At 48.7% G+C, this 19,427-nt stretch overlaps 1 protein-coding gene across 5 annotated transcripts in view; it reads right to left on the reverse strand.

The window, feature by feature from the left end:
• BCL11B (BCL11 transcription factor B) overlaps window positions 1-13,290 on the reverse strand; it is a 104,901-nt gene extending 91,611 nt beyond the window's left edge. For 4 of the 5 annotated variants that reach the window (XM_054827973.1, XM_054827970.1, XM_054827972.1 and 1 more), the window contains exon 1: window positions 3,851-5,390. In XM_054827973.1, coding sequence (XP_054683948.1) covers window positions 3,851-3,908 — 58 coding nt within the window. In that variant the 5' untranslated portion in view covers window positions 3,909-5,390. Of the gene's footprint in view, window positions 1-3,850; window positions 5,391-13,151 lie in introns of those variants that run through there. The other variant, XM_054827971.1, reaches the window with a different exon arrangement.
• Between the last annotated feature and the right edge of the window lie 6,137 nt (window positions 13,291-19,427).

A 19,427-nucleotide genomic window follows, 5' to 3' on the forward strand; every position in this document is an offset into this window, starting at 1 on the left:
ACTACGTACAAATACAAAGCGATAAAGGAAATTATTACTCTTCCTAGGGAACCTGTTGACCAGGTACTGAAGAGCCTCCTTGGGAAACCTGGCTCTCTACCTGGAACTGTATGATTTTACTGTGCCTTTCTCTCCCAATCTTTGCTGCTGCTCTACAGAAATGTTCTTGCTTTGCCGCCTTCTGCAAAACTGCTATCAGCGAGCTTTTCACATGCTCTCGCCTTTCACATTTCCTTCAAATGCAAAATACAGGGCTAGTTTGAAAACAGATTTCTCAAGTTAAAAAAAGAAGATCTTAAGCTGGAAAATCAGCAATTTGAATCAAACCAAAATAACGTTTCTTTGCACAGAGCAACTCAACAGCTCAGCCTCTTCTTCTCTACATAATCGCCTCTTTTGCTTTGTCCACCCAGTTAAGTGAACGCAGCTACCAAGTTTGTTCTGTCCACCACCGCTGAAGAAAGGTCCAGAGCTGCTCTTCTCTCTCCATGTGTTTCCCCTCTTTTTGTCCCGCACATGCATCCATTACAAGGCTGCCTGGGTGAGCCTGGCAAGGACAAACAGGCCACTCCGTTTTGCAGTCTTAAAGACCGCTGTGCTAATGAAACGCTGCAACTCTGGAGCACAACTACATTGCAGCCTCTCTGCTTTTCGTGTTTGTTTGTTTTTCTTACACTCAGGATCTAAACGTTTCTCTGAACACCAAGAGCATGAAACCCAATAAACTCCAGCTGAGCAGTGTCAGAAAACCCTTCTCTCTCTCTCTCTCCCCATCTCTCTCCCAACCTCTCTTTTCTTGCCTGGCACAGACCTCCAATCCATCCTGAAATGCAACTCTCCTGACAGATGCCAAAAAGGGAGAGAGAGGGGGGAAAAAAAGCCCAAGCTAAGCATGACATAAATGCAAGATTTCAGAAAACAGTATCAATTCCTCCCGGCTTTGGCGGCTTGATTTGGGGTTGGCTTTATTTTGTTGTAAGTGTTTTGGTCTTCCATTCCGTTGCCCGCTACTTTCCAAACTCCCCCTTCCAGAGGACGCTCTCCCTGGCTGTTTTTCCCCCACGAGTGACACCTTCCCGAGGAGTGCGGGGATTGCGAAACCCCCCTCCTGCACGCCTGCAGCTGAGGCTCAGCGCCTCTGCGCTGAAATGCCTGCGCTTCCTGCTCCCCCCAGCCCCAACCCCAGCCCCAGCCGCAGCCCCCACCGGCTCCCACCCCCTCCTCCCCTGGATACCTTCGGTTTTTTCTGCCACTGTTCAGTATGCAGCCTGATTTCTCCGCCAGCTTCCTCAGGATGGAGAGATAGATAAATACAGAAGGGGAGGGAGGGAAGCTGCGTACCGCTCTGCTCTCCATTCCTCCCCAGCCTCCCCGCTAAACCCGTTGTACACGCAGCTCCTCGGCACCTTTTAATGCTGTCCTGCCTCATTATTTACTTTCAAGTAAAGCGATCAGAAAAGGAGATCAAATTGGAAGAACAAACCTACCTGGCTCTCTTCTCCACCCCACCTCCCCCCCCAGCAGCAACAGCAGCGAGAAAAGAAATGTTTCACCCCTTTAAACAAATTCAGACGTGCGCAACAAACCAGATTTTCCGCACACCCCCTTTCAACACCCCACATCCCCTCGCAACTGAGACAGAAAAGAAGTGGGAGAAATTGCACAGGGCGATTTAGAGCGGTTAGGTTGTTGATGCTTTTTCTTAAAAAAAAAAAAGGGGGGGGGGCTAAGAAGCCACCATCAAAAAAGGGAAACGTATTTTCCAAACCGGATGGTTAAAAACAAAAATGCAATTAACGACGGGGAGGGAGTTCAGGAGGGGGGGAATCCACCTTTTTTGGTGATGCAAATCTGGCTCCAAAATAACAATGAATTAAAAACAAACCCCCCAGAAGAGCTGAATACCAGATGCATCTTCATTTGTGTTCCACCAGCTGATGGGCTGGAGGGGGGGGGCGGGAGGGGGGAGGAGGAACGGGTTAAAAAATAAAGGCACACACAAAAAAAAAAGGGGGGGAAAGAGCGAAAGAAATTGAAATTTCGGGACCCAAACTGTCCCCCCACAACCCTCTGCTACAAAAAGAAAAAAAAATCTCACAGGAGGTGGAAAAATTATATACACATATATATCTCCATTCCCAAGGAAATCTTACAAACAGAAATTTATCACCGGTAACAAAGAAAGAGAGGAGCTCGCAAGCACCAAATGCTCCTGGCAGATGGCTCCTATTCTTGGCTTTCAGGGGAGGGGAGAGAAGCCGGGGGAATATTTTATTTATTTATTTAAATTCTTTAAAATCTCAACATAAATATTCGGATCCGCCGCGGCTCAGGCTCAGCCCCGGGCTGGCTCTGTGCGCGCCGCCGCCCCCCGCAGCACAGCAACTTGCAGGCTCTTTTTGGGGGGTGTCCGGACGGCCTTCCCGGCGGGGTGCGGGGCCCCATCCCGGCCTCCGCCCCCCCCGCAAACCTCCCCGTTGCGCGCCGGGCATTTTGTACCAGCCCCCCCAAACTGGTCCGATGCTTTAGGAGGGAAATAGGGACCCTCCCGCGCCCCCACTCCGTGTCCCGGTGGCGGCGGAGCAGCGGGGAGCGCTGGGGGCCCCGCGCCCCGGAAGGCACCCCCCCACACACCCCCCCGCGGCACAAGCCCCGCGGGGACGGGAGCAGCGGAGCGGGGCGCCCGGCGCGGAGACCTGCCCTCGACTCTGCCTGCAGGCGCTCGCCCCTCTCCCGGGGCTTCAGGGGTGGGAACGGGAGGAGGGGGGATGCTTAGAGCCGGGGGGGAGGGGGGGGAAAGGGGGGCTCCTTCCCTCCACCCGCTTTATTTTTTCCTTCCCTTTTTTTTTTTTTTTTGAGGTGGGGGAGGAATATGTGTGTGTTTTCATTTCACAATGGGAGCTTCAGCAAAGTGCAGCCTCTGCTCCTGCCCCGGCACCCGAGCCGGTGCCGCTGCCCGGCCCGCATGTCGTGCCCTGCAGCCCCGTCCCCCGTCTCGGCTCTCCCCGCGCCTCCCGCCACCGCCAGACACCCCCACCCACCCCCAGCCTCTCTGCAGCCCCTGCTCTGCCTCTAGCCCCCACCGAGTTGAGCCTGCCTTCTCCCCACCCTGCTTTGGAGGAGAGTTATCTCCCCCCGCCGGCGATGCACCTGGGGCAGGCAGGGTGCAGCCTGCCCATCTACCTGCCCCGCGTCCCCGCGCCGGGGGGCTCGCTGCCCGCCGCTGCCGGCCCGCGCTGCCCCGTCCGGCCCACCGCCCGCCTCCATGTGCTTCCCGTTAAGTCCCCCCGCGGCTGCTCCGCTGCTCCCCCCCCTCGCTGCCCACCTTGATCCTGTTCCACCCCCTCCCCGGCCCGGCTGTCACGCCGAGGCAAGGCGCTCGGCCAACTTTTCCCACCGCTCCGCGCAGCCCCCGGAGCGGGGAGCGAGGAGCGGGGCCGGGGGCGAGCGGCGGAGCCCCGGCAGAGTGGCCCGGCCCGGAGCGGCGCGCCCCGCTCCGCCGCCCCCCTCGCCCGCTCCCCGGGGGAGCCCCGCGCCGCCCCACGCCGCGCCGCGCTCTCCCCGCCGGCAGCGCCTTCCCCGCTCCATGCCGCCTGCCTGCCCGCCTCACCTCCGCACCGCTGCAAAAACGCACAGCAAACTTCGGGCTTCTCCCCCCCTCCACCCCCAGCCCATCCCCCCTAGCCACACACCCCCCTCCCCTCTTTAATTCCCTTCTCCTCTCCCTCTCTCTGAAGTCATTTACCAGCTTTGGTTGCTCCTGGAGTCTCCCCCCCCCCCAACCGCTTCCTCCCCTTCCCTAATTTTGCTCCTCGATTTCGGCTCGGTCTGGTTTCAAGTTCAAACTTACGTGTGATAATCTCTCTTTGTGACAAGTGCTGCGGGTTTCCCTGCTTGCGACGGGACATTGCCCTGGCATTTACACTGGCATCGCCTGGAGAGCTGCACTGGTTTGGGGGGATGTGTTGGGGGGGCGATCCTCCTCCTCTTTTTTTTTTCCTCTTTCTTCTTCTTCTTTATCGAGTTCTTCTTCTTTCAAAAAAAAAAAAAAAGGAAAAAAAGCCTCCTTTTTGTTGCGGCTGTGGTGCACTGGATGGGATCCTCTCTCAATTAAAAATCATCATTATCATCAGGAAAAGCTCTTTCTCGCTCTTTTTTTTCTCTTTCACACACTCTGTCTTTTCTCCACTGCTTCTGCCACTTGGACTTCCAGATCTCTTCTTGAACTTAGGAGGATATGCACCGCCAGTGACACTTTTCTCTTTTCCTCTTTCCAGAGTGCTTGGCAAATTGGCAAGTGCGCTTTTCCACCAGGAGGGTAAAAAAGAAAAAAAAAAAAAAAAGCAGGAATATAAAAAAAGTACTAGAATTGGGATTGCCCCCACACACAAAAATTGCCAAAAAAAAAAAAAAAAAAAAAGGTTTTTCAGAGATTGACCCTTGCTGGGTAGATATATAGAGAGAATTTTTTTGAAAAGGGGTAGCCAAAACTGTGTCTCCTCTTTCCCAGTTCAAGTGGCACTGCTTTGCCCTGGTGCTTTTGGATTGCCAGTGCTCCTGCACCACTTTGCACTCTTCCCCCCTCGCCTGGCACTGGGACTGGAAGGAAGGAAGCCCCCAGTGCAGCTGGGCTGGTGCTGGCTATTACTATTATATATTGCAATGTGAAGATGGCGGAGTCCTGGTTCTCTGGGAGCGCTCTGTCTCTCTATGGCTGGGGCTGCCTCTGTACAATGGGATAAAATTCAAGTTCAAGTGCGGACGTGACGTTTAATCTGCACTAGAGACAAAAAGACCCAGAGAGTAGGAGCACTGGGGGCGACTAGCGGTGGCTTTTTAACATTGTACCCTGCAAGAGAACAAGAAACGCCACTCGCACACACCGCACACACCCGCACACACACACACACACATACACACACACTCGCACAGAAACTAAAGCACATGCGGGGTTCGGGAACCGCTCCGGGCTTTGTGCAGCGCTGCTTTCTCGGGTACGCGGAGTGCCGGCAGCGAGGGAAAGCGGGAGGCGGGGGGGGGGGGGCAGAGGAATAAATCAGCATCCTCACGCACGGCCAAACTTCCCCGAGCCCGGCGCTGGCCGCAGCCGGGGCGGCTCGGGCGGGGGCAGCGGGGCGGCCCGGCCGCGCTCGGGGCGGGGGCGGCTGCCGGGGGCCGCGCTGCGCCGCGCCGGGCTCCGCGGCCGGCGGCCGAGGGAGGCGCGGGCGGGAGGCTGCGACGGGCTGCCCGCCGGTGCCGCCGCCTCGCCGTTACTCATTGCGGCGGTTGGTCTCCGCCGTCCGGGCTCGGCGCTGGGTCGTGCTCCCCGCCGTCCGTGCCCGGGAGCGGCAGCTCCCGAGGGGTCTCGGGCTGCTCTTCCTTCCAGGCGCCGCCGCAGCTCTTCGGCGGCGAGCACGTTCCCCCTTGCATTTCTTTCAAACAGTTTTACAACAACACAAATATCTGTGTGGGTTGGGGAGAGGGTTGTTTTTTTTTTTTTTTCTCCCTCCTCTCTCCCTACCCGAAGTGTGATGGTAGCGGGACACGCGCGCACACACTCCCGATCCGCACACGCACACACGCTCCGACCTTCTTCTCCCACCCACTCCCCCCTTCCCTTAAAATCCTGGCAGAGAGGATTTTTCCTTGGAGGAATTAAGTCTCAACCACGAATCGAGAGACACCGAGTTCCCAGGGACCGCATCTCGGTGCACTTTTCCTCCTATTTCACAGGCAGGTAAATGCCCACAACTGCGTGCGCTTCTAACTTGGAAGATCCTTGGAAACCAACTTTTTCCCCTCTACCTCCGCTCTCCTAGCCCATCTCCTGCTTTTGTTTTTGGTTTTTTTTCTTTTTTTAATCTCTCTCCCCAGACAAGGAAATTGTTCGGTGCAAACAGCCAAACAGCTTTTCAGCACCAGGTCTGGACAGGGCGAAGGGAATGGGGAGAGGGGGAGGGCTGGGGGCTTGAAGGCAGATGGAGCAGAAACCCAAGAAACCCAGCCTCCACCCGGAGCACGCTAGGAGAGCCGCTCTGCAGTCGTGTCATTTACTTTCCACGTTAAATGAATATTTTTTGTATTAAATCGCATGAGAGCCTTGAGGGGGACCAGAATTCATCTCGGTGCCCTTAATCAGCTTTGAGTAGAATTTGGCTAAACAGCATCGCGCTCTCCTCCTCCAGCAAATCTGCCTTTTCCTCCCCACACCCGCCCGCCCGCTCACAGCTCGCATTTCGGTGCTGCCAGCCCCCAGCCCCCGGAGCCCGGCCTGACGGCACGCCGAGGGCAGCCGGCCCGCCCCCCCCCCCCCCAGCTCCCAGGCCGGGCGGTGGGCGCCGGGCCAGCCTTGCAGTGCCTTTCTCTGCCCCAGCTCAGCCCTCCGACTCTATTAAGGCACGGCCAACACGTAAAAGACATTTAACGGCGCTTAAGATGTTTAGATTCTTCGCCGTGTGTGTTTTGGTTTGTTTTGCAGGGTCCTGCAAAGAAAAATGAGCGTGGTGGTGGCAGGGGCTCGGCGCCGCCGGGCAGGCAAGGACGGGACCCCCGGTCCCTGGGCCCCCCGGGGGTGTCCCCAGGGCCGGCCCTGCGGGGCAGCGTTGTCCGAGCCTGCGGGGGCCGGGATGCGGCACCTTCGCGGGGGGGACGGAGGGAAGGACCTCCTCGGCGCTGGCCTCCGCACCCGTGGGGAAGGGGGCCCGGGCAGGTCAGCGGGAATGGGGTCTGCCCTCGCTCGTCTCCCCGCTTTGATCCCTCCTCTCCTCCCGGCCGGCGAGGCCAAGGGGCTTTGTGTGGCTGTGCCTGCCGTGCAAAGCGCGGCCCGGCCCCGGGGCCACTCCGCGGGGCTGCGGCCGCGGTCACGGGGGGGTTGTGGGGAGGGTGTCACTTTCCATCCTCGGGGTGCAAAGTCCAGGTCGCAGCGGCTGCGGCCGTTTCTCAGCGAGCTGCAGGAAGCTGCACCCCTTCGGAGCGCAGCTTATCGGGAAGTTACTGGGCATCATCTGTTGATTAACCAGTGTCTTCCAGTGGGCACCCAGAGCAGTAGATAAGGGCCGGCAATGATTGACCAGGCGGGCGCCCCGGCTGCCCGGGGCTGCGGGGCCGCCGGAGCCCCCTCCCGCCCACACCGCCTCGCCGGCTGCGCGCAGGGCTGCGGGGGGTGAGCCCCCAGCCTGCCTCCTCCTCCTCCTCCGCCGAAAATACATCCCAATAGGGGGAAAAAAAAAAAAAATTCCAAAGTGATTTCTCAGTCTCCTCTTTCCTCCTCTGTCTGGCACTTGTGATCATTAGCACTGAAAGCTGTTAATGTCTTGTCTCACAGCTCCCCCTTTAGTCTCTCTGCTCTCCCTGTTTCGCGTTCAAAGCCAGATCAATAGCAGGCTCTTTCTAACCTTGACCTATCCCTCGACCCGCCTCCATCTGCAGCTGGCCCCGCGCTGGTGCCTCTCCCCACCCCCGCCGCAGCCGGTGGCAGCAGCCCCGCAAGAGGGGCCGGGGTCCCCGGGGGCTGCCCCGGCCGGCGGCCCCCGACATCGCCCCGCTTTGTCCCGGGCTGCGCGGCCGTGCTGAGCGCCCGCAGCCGGGAAAAGGGGCCTGTGCCCCCCCGGCCCCCCGCTCCGCCGTCCTGGGGGGCTACGGCACAGCACCGGCCCCACGCCACCGTCCTGCAAACCTGGAGCCACAGCTCCCCATAACAACAACAAAAAAATATCCCAAAACAACAACAACAAAATCCCCCAAAGAAAGAAAAAAACAGGCAAATCGGGAGCATAACCTCCAAGAAGAGAACAAGGTTTTCACTAGCCTTAAAGGTGTTATAGTCCCTTGTTTTAAATTAGAGGGAAAAAAGCACTCTCATGCACAAAATATCCTGTATTAAGGTAATCATCTTTTCTGTCTGCATAATATACCAGGGATTTGAAGAGTTCTCATCTAGAAACACCGTCCTTACCATAGGGGAAAGCAAGCTAATACGACGTTAAATATTCCATTTTATCCTGTATACAACAAGGCATGCTGAGTCAAGAACTCTCCGCACACACATGTTCAGCTACTGGCTTTCTCTCTTTTTTTTTCTTTTTTTTTTTTTTTTAATCATGCAACGTCTTTAGCTAAAATTTGGCACGGATATAGATACATAAATAACAGTGGCTTCAGTGTAAAGAGGAAGTCCCAATATCCTCACGGAGGATAAGCTTGATGTGTCACTTGGACACATTTCGAATGCGTTTTCACTTTCTCCCCATTTGCTCAAATAACTTTTCAGTGGAAGAAAAATTGGAGCTGCAGATTCTTTGTGATGTGATTTTAGTTTCTTCTCAGTCTTTACTGAGAAAGCTCATGCTAAGTTAGATGTAAATTGTTTTTGATACAGATCTGGGAGTTGGGGGGGGGGGAGAAGAGAGGGAAGGAAGGAAGAAAGGAAGGAAGGAAGGAAGGAAGGAAGGAAGGAAGGAAGGAAGGAAGGAAGGAAGGAAGGAAGGAGGTTTGAGACAATCTTGACATAAATGAGGCTGCTGTCCTCATTCTCTTTGAATCTTTAAATGTTGCTGCTTGGAAAGAAAAAAAAAATAAACACAGGGTGTTGATCTGATCGGCTTAGTTAGCCGCTCCACCTTGTGAAAAGACACAGAAACACAGGATCTAACCAGATCATATTTACATACATATTAATAAAGCTCCCGAGGTGGCAGTTCAGCCTTCACATACAGTGTAAGGATCTCTGCGAGTTCTCATTTTAGACCCATAAAAAAAGATAAAAAGAGGTCTTTTGGGCTTCCCTGAATATTTTTCTGCAGTGGTTTTATATCATTTGTGAAAATTACATAGTTAAGTGGCATCAAATTTCTGGGTGATATAATAACTCAAAATGTGTAATTTTTTTGTATGAAATCACTTTGCAGCGATAAACAGAGCTTCAGAACCTCAATCAGAGGAATGATTTGGTGGGTTTTTTCACTTATGGCAAACAGTAAAATTGTTCTTGTTATCTATTCAAATATATATAAATTGCAACATTTATTCACTTGATTTTCTTTTCCACGACACTGGTATATTTGAGGGTGCAGTGAAATGAAGGCTTAAGAGGATAATGTATTATCCCCTGTGCCATTCCCAGGACTTTCTGGAGAAAGGCAAAAGCAATGCAGATTTTGCTGTGTTTTCAAGACATTTGGTGTCCCCTTATTTTTGGTGGCTGTCACTTGCTGATGTTTCCAGGAGTGAATTTAGAAAATGAGATTTCCTCAATATTTACATTCTAAACCTTCCCTGGAGCCCCCTGCTTAGTCAATGGTCTGTAGGATTTTTTTTTTTTTGGTTTTGTGAGTTGGTTTTTTTTCCTGCAGAGTCCCTCATTTTTCCAACTAAGTGTTAAACGTATTCCATAACTGTCCAAATGCTGGAGCCGTTTTCTCCCACACCTTTTTTCAATTAAAATAAACAAAATCAAAACACTACCTCTCCCCTCACCCCCCCAAAAAAATCATAGAACCAGCAAGCAAGAGCAGAAGAAAAACACTGATTTTTTAAATTTTTTTTTATTAAATAAAATGCAGGATTTTGCCCTGTTTTCCGTCTTCAATTTAAAAGGTGCATTCCTAAAGGCAGAATTTGGTCTGTTTAAGCTTCAGCCTTTCCATCAGTAGAGATTCAATTGTGTCCCCACTGAAAAGTCTACCTGCAGGACTCTCAGGGTCTGCAGTGAGAGCAAGACCTGCCCTTACATTTATAACTTGAGGTCTCCCTAAAAGTCAGATAACAATCCTCTCCAGCACCCTGGCTCATCCTTGCTTTGCTCAGAGCCACGTCAGGGTGCGAGCAGAGTGACCAGCATGCATCCTGCAAACGACTGCCTGCATCTGCGTGCACACGCCAACAGGCACAGATAGAAGGGAACACGCTTTACAAGCATCCGAAGTAAATAGGAGTCAAGCATCCCATCTGCTATGTATTCTCCATCCCACTAAGGATGCCACTCGTGCATCTGCATAAAACCTGGGTTAGGATTGTTATTTAAAAAAAAAAAAAAAATTTGAAGGAAGATGGGCAAAATCCACTGTTGCTGAGGAGACTTTTTTAAAAAAGCTGGCACATCTTCCCTAATGAATTCAATCCAAGGATTGTTTGTGTCTTTGGAAAACAAATGCCATCATTGCTTGGTGCAATAAGCTGAGTTTTGTGAACCGGCACTAGTGTCACTGTAAAAAAAAAAAAAAAATCCCTGAAAAACTTAGAAATTGAGGGATATTTTTGTCTGAAGAGGTACTTTTGAAACTTGCTCCATTAAGGACATGCATAACATTGTCTCTCTCCAGAGATTCATGTGCAACTCCATTTGCATGTGGAGGGGACAAAGAACCCCTCCTCCATAGGTGCTCCTCAGAACTTACACAACCTGAGATTTGGGATCCATGCAGCTCTCCACTGCTTTCAAGTGCAAGTTTCAACCGATTTCTTCCTTTTCCCTTCTCAGATGATTTTAAGAGGATTTGAAATCTTTGGATTGTTTAAAATAACAAAAGCCTCTAAGCTCTGAATGCGGCAATGAAATCTTCAGCTTGAACTCATGACAGAAACGTTCCAGCCTGTCTCTTCTGAATCATGAAAATCCAAATCTGAACATCAGAAGAGAACGGCACCTCATTCATTCTTGTTCTTTATCCCTCTATGTTCTTCCTACTTTATTTTATTTAAACCGAGTATATCCATAGTAACCTATTATCATTGTTATTATTATTTTTTTATTATTTTAACTTGGGCAATGGGACTCAAACAGGGAAATTCATCAGTTTCTAGGTTCAGTACCAGCCTCTGCAGTTTCATTATTCCTGTTGACAATTAACGGATTGGAGAAGTGCGGATGCCTGGCCTGGGAGTGCTTGTGTATTGCACCCAAATTACACATTCCTGTTCATAAAGAGTGGAGCAAAGTATGAATGTGAACGTCATTGCTCGTGTCTCAAGCAACTACTCACATCTTAATTGAAAATGATCAAATAACAGCATTCCCTTCAACAAACAAATGACAATGTATCACCACACTCATTGAAGATGGTTGAGCTGAAAAGCCAGGGGCAACAGCTGGTATTGCCCATAACATGCCGAGAACACGCGCCTGTGTGCACACACATGCACACCCCAGACCTGGATTGTGTTTCCTTCCACCTCGGTTCCTTTAAGGACGCTGCTTCTGACTCTGGGATCGTGCTTGCCACTTTCCCAGCTTTGATTTTGCCTTCTCCCCAAGCACCTCACTTCTGCTGCTGCACGTGAGCTGCAGGTCAGTGCCATGATGATAGATTGGTTGTTCCTCTCACCTCCGCTGACACTTTGAAATGTAATTTAGGATGATCAGGCCACCTCGGCACTGCGTGGACCAGAGGTTTGATAGCACCCTAGTCAAAGGCCACAGAGACGCGAAGCATTTACGGAGCAGCAAATGAAGTCTTTCCTGAGCCAACTGTTCCACCTGGACCCTACTACAAATTATTGTTTTCAATTACCACCTGTGTACTCCTTCCCATGCAACTTATTGATGTAAAATTACAACAACACTGGTATAAATAAGTTATGCTGCGGTTGTAAAATGGAAGAAATTTTGTTGTAGCAATTATGTTCAGCAAGATGACAAAATAAATTTCCAGTGCTGTGCTTGCAGTAACCTGGGGAATTTAAACCTCATAATTTCCATTCATTTCAGATAATTTGGAGTAATTTCTATATGTAATAACTTTGTAATGAAAAACACAGCGGTACTGAAGTGATTTCAAATCTTTTTTTTTTCCTATGGTATACATGGCACAAAATAAATAATAAAAATAATATTTCCTTTTTGTATGTGTTCGGTAATTCTTTCAGCAAAATCATAAACTAATACCAGGACTAAATCTCTGTCCATGAAATGAAAAATAAATTGAGTTAAAGAAAGTGAAAAAGTATGAAAGGCCTTGGATGTTTTATTGTGACTTTATTAAATTGTATCATCTCTATGCTCTATGGTATCCCTAGGGGTTACTGTTCTGGGGAAGGGCAGAGAGCTAGATAGGTACATGTCCCTAGATCAAAAGCAGAGATGGTTGGAGGAAATTCATACAAAAGTATTTAATTCAACCCCTTAATTTTTAAAATGGAAACTGGAAGTAATAATAAAAAATAAAAAAATTAGAGAGGTGTGGGCTAGTACAGGACAAAAGGCACAAGTCGCTTTGGGGCACTGATTTTCATTAGTGTGTTTGATGGTAAGTTACTTAGAGATTGTAAACATGTGTAATCACAGAATATGTTCCAATACAAGGGAATAGCATTTAATTAAAGATAAGAAAGAGTACCGTACATCACTGAAAAGCTATATCTGTGTCCTACTTACCATCACAACACAAGGCTATTATTACACAATAAACAAGAAATCATGTGCTCTGCTTTGTGGAAAACAGCAATTTCCTTGGGAAAAATAATAATACAATACCAATAATATTATTTTTGCATTTATGTCTCACTTGCATCTCCAGGTGATTCATAAAGGTGGGTAATGATTTGGATACTTCTCCTAGCTATGAGCAAAAGGAGATATAAAAGGTGTTCCCATAACCTTGAAAGGTTACACGGCCACGCTATGGGACAGAAACAAAAATGCAAGCTTACAAAGGCTAAAAGCCAGTTCTCTTAACTGCTAAAAATCCATCTCCCAATAGCGTCACCACCTCTCTTTTTCGACAATAGCAATATTAAAATGTCATGTTATTACTCAGTATTAGGTACTCAGCTGTACAAGCAGAGGGTCAGTTTGAGTAAGTCCCCGCGGTGTCACGCGTGGATGGTACTCAGGGCTTGCCCCTGTCCCTGCACACCCTTAGATTTGCCGATGGCCAGTGACTGCGGGGTCTGAATCCCTTGCTGGCTTCCCCATGGCCCGTGCTGTAACCCAGGCTGCCTGAAGATAACATGAAATACAAGAGGACTGAAGATTTGTGACAGCCCTCGGGAAATGTTGTCCAGGGATCATGCACCAACAGCGCAGGGATATCCAAAAGCCACAGTCTGCGCAAAGGGAAGGAAGAAAAAAGGCAATCTAGGAAAGACTCTGATTTTGAAGGGGATACATCAAGCAACAGAAAAACTAATGCACAGATTCTCCGTTTGAGGCTTACCTGCTACCAAAATCAGTGGTCGTTAGGTGCCTGACTCATTTTTGAGGCTCTGCTGCCAATTTGATCAAGTCAGGATTTGCCGTACAACAGCTCATGTCCCAAGTCACCAGGATACGTGGGTCCAGAGGCCATACTCCAGCGGATACTTTGGACAACTCAGCTCTAGAAACACAAGAGGAAATGTAAGGGAAGTAAAAGTCAGCCACAGTACAACAGCACACAGCAGTTGGCACCAAGATTTTAAAAATACAGATTCCCATCCCCAACCTTCACACTAGAGAAATGGAAATGGAAACAAAGTTCTGAAAGCTAGAAGCAGGTAGAGGTCAACAGCAACATGTAATGGCAGGGAGCTGAAAAACTCTGATCCCTTCATCAAAAGCAGCCTCAAAAGCAAGGACCAAAATAGAACCCACTTGTGGTCACAAAGTTGAGGGGCTACATTTGAATAGTGGCTCCTGTGTCTCTGTATCTTTGTGTAATGATGTTGCAGCTACTGAGAAGAGGGAGCTGTCTGCTGCTGCTCGGAGCCTCCACACCAAAGCCCAGGAATGTTTTTTGAAATCTATTTTTTAAACATATGCATGTGTGTATATCTATCTATCTATCTACGCTCATTCTACCTTTTGTGAATTTTCTGATGCCCCTTCAGAATTACAGGTAGTTGCACCTCCTTCCACTGAATTGCTCAAAAATGCGATAGATGCTTTCCCAAATATATTTTTTTAAGAGAGCAAGTTAATGCCTATAAGCAAAGCAAGCAATCATCTTCCAAAGTACATACCTAAATTCTTCTGAGCCAGGTTAAGACAAATCTTTCCAAATGGCAATGCCCTTGCGTATCAACTGCTGTTCGATTCCTGACCCTTCCTGAGCCTTTCTTGCTAGAGAAGGTGTCTTATATTGAATCTTAGCTGGGACAGGGCACAAGTGGATTTTATTTGTTTTATTGAACATATGTAGATGAGGTCAGCCTCTAAATTGAGATTTAAAAAAAAAAATCACTATCTTTTCTGTATTCAAATTTTAATTGAGATACTGAGCTCAAATTACCTATCCAGAACCAAAAGTATACTGGGAGGGGGGAGGAAAGAGAGATGAAGACACGAGCAGGTGTCATTTTAAGTATATTACTAAGTCCTTTTGCTTTTTAGATTATTCATGTGTTTGCAGAATCAGGGCCTTCACTAAAGTACACTCAAGGCCACGTTTGCCTATATGCACAGTGATGAGCACACTACCAGCGCCTGCCATGCAAAGGAGCACATCGAATAAGAATAAAACAATGCCAACAAAATCCCCCTCACCCCATGCGCAAATTAAATTCATGATGAGCAGGCCTGAGGGAGGGAAGCAGCAGTGGAGGCCTGGCATGCCATGTTAAACTGAATCTCCCTTCTGCCTACTCCTCCACCTCTTTCTTTTCCTCCTCCTCGCCATGTGGCATCCTACTCTCCTGCTGCTTGCCTGCTACGCCTCTGCATCCCCTCCGTGAAGCACCGTACGGTAGCAGTAGCAGCAGCAGGAGAACGCTGCCAGTCCCTGCCTAATCATCCCCCACCATGCCGTCCAAGAAGACCTGCTCAGTCCCTCAGCCTCCTGTCTCACTGACCATCACGCAGCTAATTGGGGAAAGTCAGGCGCCAGCACCACAGCCAGGATGCTCGGGCACCTTCTGGACTCGCTGCGGTTGAGGATGCAAGCATTAGGCAGCTGAAGGATATTCTCCCCCCACAAAGACCCCACCAAGGCTGTTGTTGCTGCCACACCTGTGATTTATCGGGCAATCTGGAAGGGAATCTCAGTTTCCATGAGGCACTTGGACCTACTATTCCCTGTTCTGTGCGGCACCTCGCTGGGATATTGAGCTGTTCTGTGCCCATTTTCAGGCTGAAACCTCACCAATGCATTCTTCAGAGCAGATTTCACTGTGGTTAACCCTGTGCCGGTCACTCGTGGTGACAGCCGTTGCTTTATCACCCTTATCATGGCCATGCCACTCGGGCAGTTCTTGGTGGTAGTGAGTGAACTTTGCTGAACTTCTCCACGGTTCACTTCGGCTGTGGGGAAAGTTGGAGGAGGAGCCGTGGGACTAGCAGGAGGAGAGGTGGGGTGCTCCAGACCACAGGTAACACCGGTTATAATACTTTTACCACTCTGACAAACCAAAAGACGCCTTATCTCTGAACCTAAGTACAGCATATCTCTTTGCTGCAGGCTGGACATTGTTCTGAGATGACCAACCCATGCAAATCAATTTACAGTTTCAGCATGATATGTTCTGCTGATATTATAAAGGAAATAAAATATGACCACAGTAAAACCATCATGCCTAAAAGCCTCTGTGTTCATCAACTTTCCACAGACAAAACCTGCAGATACTCTCACCCCTGTATACACGCCTTCCTGGTGTTTGCAGAAGGGCATTCAAACATGCTGCCGAGGGCTGGGTGTGCCTCTGGGCTCTGCCCAGGCAGCTTCTGCCTGTAGGCAGCCATGGTGGGCAAGGATCGCTCTTCCCAACGCAGGGCTGGACGGTCCCGCTGGAGAGACAGGGCTTACCAACCCAGCCACAGACCCTTCCAGATCCAAACGGCTGAGTCGCGAGACCTTACTAACTCAGCTTAGCAGTGGGTCGGGGATTTCTTCATTGTATGATGCAAACCTGCCCTAGAAGATGTAGCCATAGCCTTGCTAATGTTTTGTTGCTGCCACCTTCAGATTTTATTAAGATTTGGGCATTTTTTTCCATGACAAAAAAGTTCACAGTTAAAAAAAGAGCTTTTCCTAACTGCAGAGGGAAAAAAAAATTAAATGTGCCAAAAGCCCAAACTGTGCCAATCAAAAGGCTCAGCATTCCAGAGAAAAAAAAGGACACTTAACTAAACACAATAAAAGGAACTAAACCAGCAAATGCTTCTTCAGTCACATGCAGAGCACTCAGTCTTACCTCATGAATCCCAAGTGCCTGTGGGATCTTGCTCATCTTGCTCATCTTTATCAGCTCAGGCTTCGTGTGCTTTCAAGAGTACGAACCCTGAAACCATTCCCCAGCTGGCCGGCAGTCACCAAGACAGAAACCTGTGGAGCTGGGCAGCTTTGGCTGACCAGAAACCATCTTCTGAGGCACAGCAATTAAGAACACAGTAACGAAGCTGAAGTAAAAGTCTGATGGGTGGCATGAGAGGTCAAACTTCAGCTGTGCTCTTCTCACCCAGCAGAGTTCAGCGAGTGAGCTTCAGTGCCGAAAAGCAGATGGGAGGCGCAAGGCTGGCCTGGCACAGCCTGGCATTGGCTTGTCCAGCCTCTTGCATTGCACAGTGCTGTGCAGAAGTGTCTGCTGGTCCCTGAAGCAGCATACATGTGCTTATATGCTGCTGGGTACCGCTTGGCTTTAACTGTAGGTCACCACAGGCATATTCCCGTATGCTTGAGGTCTTAATTTTTTCTGATGAATATGGTGAAACATTTGGATTCCCCAAGGAGGCTCATTTTGTGGCTATTTGGGACATTTGGTATTCAAATTGCGTGTCTCTGGGGCGCGTGCAATTCTACCCTTTCAGCTTTCAGAGATCTGCCCATTGCTCTCAAGTACTTGGATTGGTTTGAAGGCTAGAGGCCACTTGCATAAATCAGGCAGCTAAATCTCACCCAGGCTTTCGCTTTCAAGCAACCAAACCCACAGCTCCCATTTGAATTGTAGAAAGCCACCCAGTCCTGACTTAAGGACAAGTCCGCAACAACCCTAAGTGAATCATTTCAATAACATATTGCTTCCCCTCTTAAAAAGCCAAGGCACCTTATTGCCAACCTGAATTAGTCCAGCTTCAGCTTCCGACAGGCTGAGCTCATTAACTGGTCTCTGCTAGGTCAGAGAAATGAATCTTTTTCCCAATACTGGTCATTCCCAGTTTCTGGTCAGGAAATTTCTGAACTTTCTCACCAATAAATCAGTTGTGGTCCCTCAATAAAAGGCGCAGAATCCAGAATCCAAACCATCTCCTTACCTCTTTTATAAACTTTTTCCAGCACTCACAAAATTGCACGAGACTTCCTTTACAGTGCTAAAAAGAAACAAAACTGGTGTTCTTACCTCATTTGCAGAGCCAAAGAAATCAGTCATCAGGAACCAAAATAGAATTATTGTGCATAACAGGCCTAGAGAGCTTGTTGTATTTATTTAAATGGACCAGTGAAGGAAGGATATTCAAAACTCATTTTAGAACCAGAGTTGTGCTATAACCAGCCTGCATCAAAGGCAGATTTACCAAGGAGGATAAAGCCTCGTCCTCCCTAATTAGCTCTAATCAGCGAGAGATATTCCTGCCATAGGCTAAGGGAATTGCCACATCACTGCAGAGCCCCCATATCCTTATCACTGCTGTCTCACATCCTGGTGCTTCCACTGTATTTACCTTTGTCCTCCCTCTCCTTTGGTTATTATTTCCACTTCACTTCAAACCAGAGGATGACCAGTATTTTTCTGTTTCTATTGAAACAGATATCAACCAGGAACTTCTGCTCTTTGAAGACTCCACTGAGGTATTAGCTACATTTTTAAGGGACACATATACTTTTCAAAATCCTGCTGGCCAGAGCATGAGGCTGGGACTCAGGAGAGACAGGTACACTGAGTAACAACCACTATCAGCATCAGCATCCAGCTTAACAAACCTCTTCTCTTCTCTTCTTCCTTAGATTCTAGCTTAAATATTATTTAGAGCAGAATGAAGTGACTGTCCTCAGTACACAAGAAACTGATTTGTGCTGTGTAAGCTCTTTCTGCCAGGGATTGTCTTCTTGGATCTCACTTGTACCTTGCCAGGACAAAAAAATCTGCAATTCCCCTTTGAAGAACATTGTGAAGCATAACTTTTCAAAGAAAATTAAATACTGTATTTTTATCTACAGTTGTGCTTCAAAGATCGCATTTACAAAAGAAATACATGTTTAAATATATGTTTTGTGCTTTGCCTAGTATGTATTGGAATAAAAAAGCAGATGTTCAACGAGGCTGTGTTTCAAAGCTAGGTCATCTCTGTTGTCTTGTATCTGTTGGAGAGGATGTCCAGCTTAAAATCTCTGCCTATTCCTCTCCTGTTATTTCTCCACGATCCTTACAGTCTTTAACACAGGTCAGCTGAGCTATTTTGACAGTGAGAGACAAACTTCACACAGGTAAGGTTTTGTTACTCATTTTCATTAAAAGAAGGGCAGAGCTGATTCCTCTGAAATTTCAGCTGTCAGGAAGTGATGATTATTGTGTAAGTTGTCTTTCTTTTATTGATAATTCTAGCATGTCAGTTACTTTGAAATATATAGATACCTGCATAGGAAGTGTCAGATATTTACACATCCGGATGCCAAACAAAGAGGCAGCTGGTCCCACTGTGATTGCACTCGAGCTCCTGTAGACAGAATTGCTTCAGCTGTAGGATGGCACCACTGGTTTTAGAATTCAACCCCATAGTCTACAAGGAGATGTGTGAAAGCATGTGGCCACATGCCAGGCTCTTGGCACAGTAGGCAAACCACAAATTTAGCCATCTCTTAAAAATACAAGCTTAAGAAATAATTTTTGATGATTATATAAATCAGCAGCATGAGATCTATTGTGAAGTATATAATGCACTTTCTGAAACAGGAACATATAAGCTCTGGACCTGATCCATCTCTGTCTGGTGTCTTGTGGAGGCATTCAGACATGTCCAAAAATGAGTGCCCAAAGCTAACAGGTCAGGACAGAATATTCTATCCCCCTTTTACCCTTTATACACGATGCACAGGGATGTACAGTCAGGAGGTCTCTGATCACAATGCAGACAGTGTCTGGGCCAGATTCTCTGGGCGATGTTACCTTTTCTGACGTGGCACAGGGAACAGAGCTATGCCCTTTAGTCCTGTTCAAATCCTGGATGTGGCCAACAGAGACTGTCTGTGTCCTTGTACAAGTGAGGGTACTGAGGGTTTGTACTGTGACCAGAGGAAGGCTGTGCACTGCCCCGACGCTCTGCCCTGGGTGGTGATCTTGAATGTCAACTGTTATAAACTCCGAGCAATAACACCTCTTGTTTCATGGATTTATTATCAACAGCCTGCATTGCCCATTGACCTCAAGGTGGTTTTATTGTACATCGCCATGATGTGGTCACATTTCTCCATGTTAGAATTGCTGCTTATCGCTTCTTTCAATGACATCATGGCTTCATGACCCAGCGGCTCTGACCTGGCTGTTGATGTAAGGGCAGATGTGGGTCCCAAAGGCTGGTGGCCACA

The sequence above is a fragment of the Grus americana genome, chromosome 5, assembly GCF_028858705.1.
Source record: "Grus americana isolate bGruAme1 chromosome 5, bGruAme1.mat, whole genome shotgun sequence".
Classification (NCBI taxonomy): Eukaryota; Metazoa; Chordata; class Aves; order Gruiformes; family Gruidae; genus Grus; species Grus americana.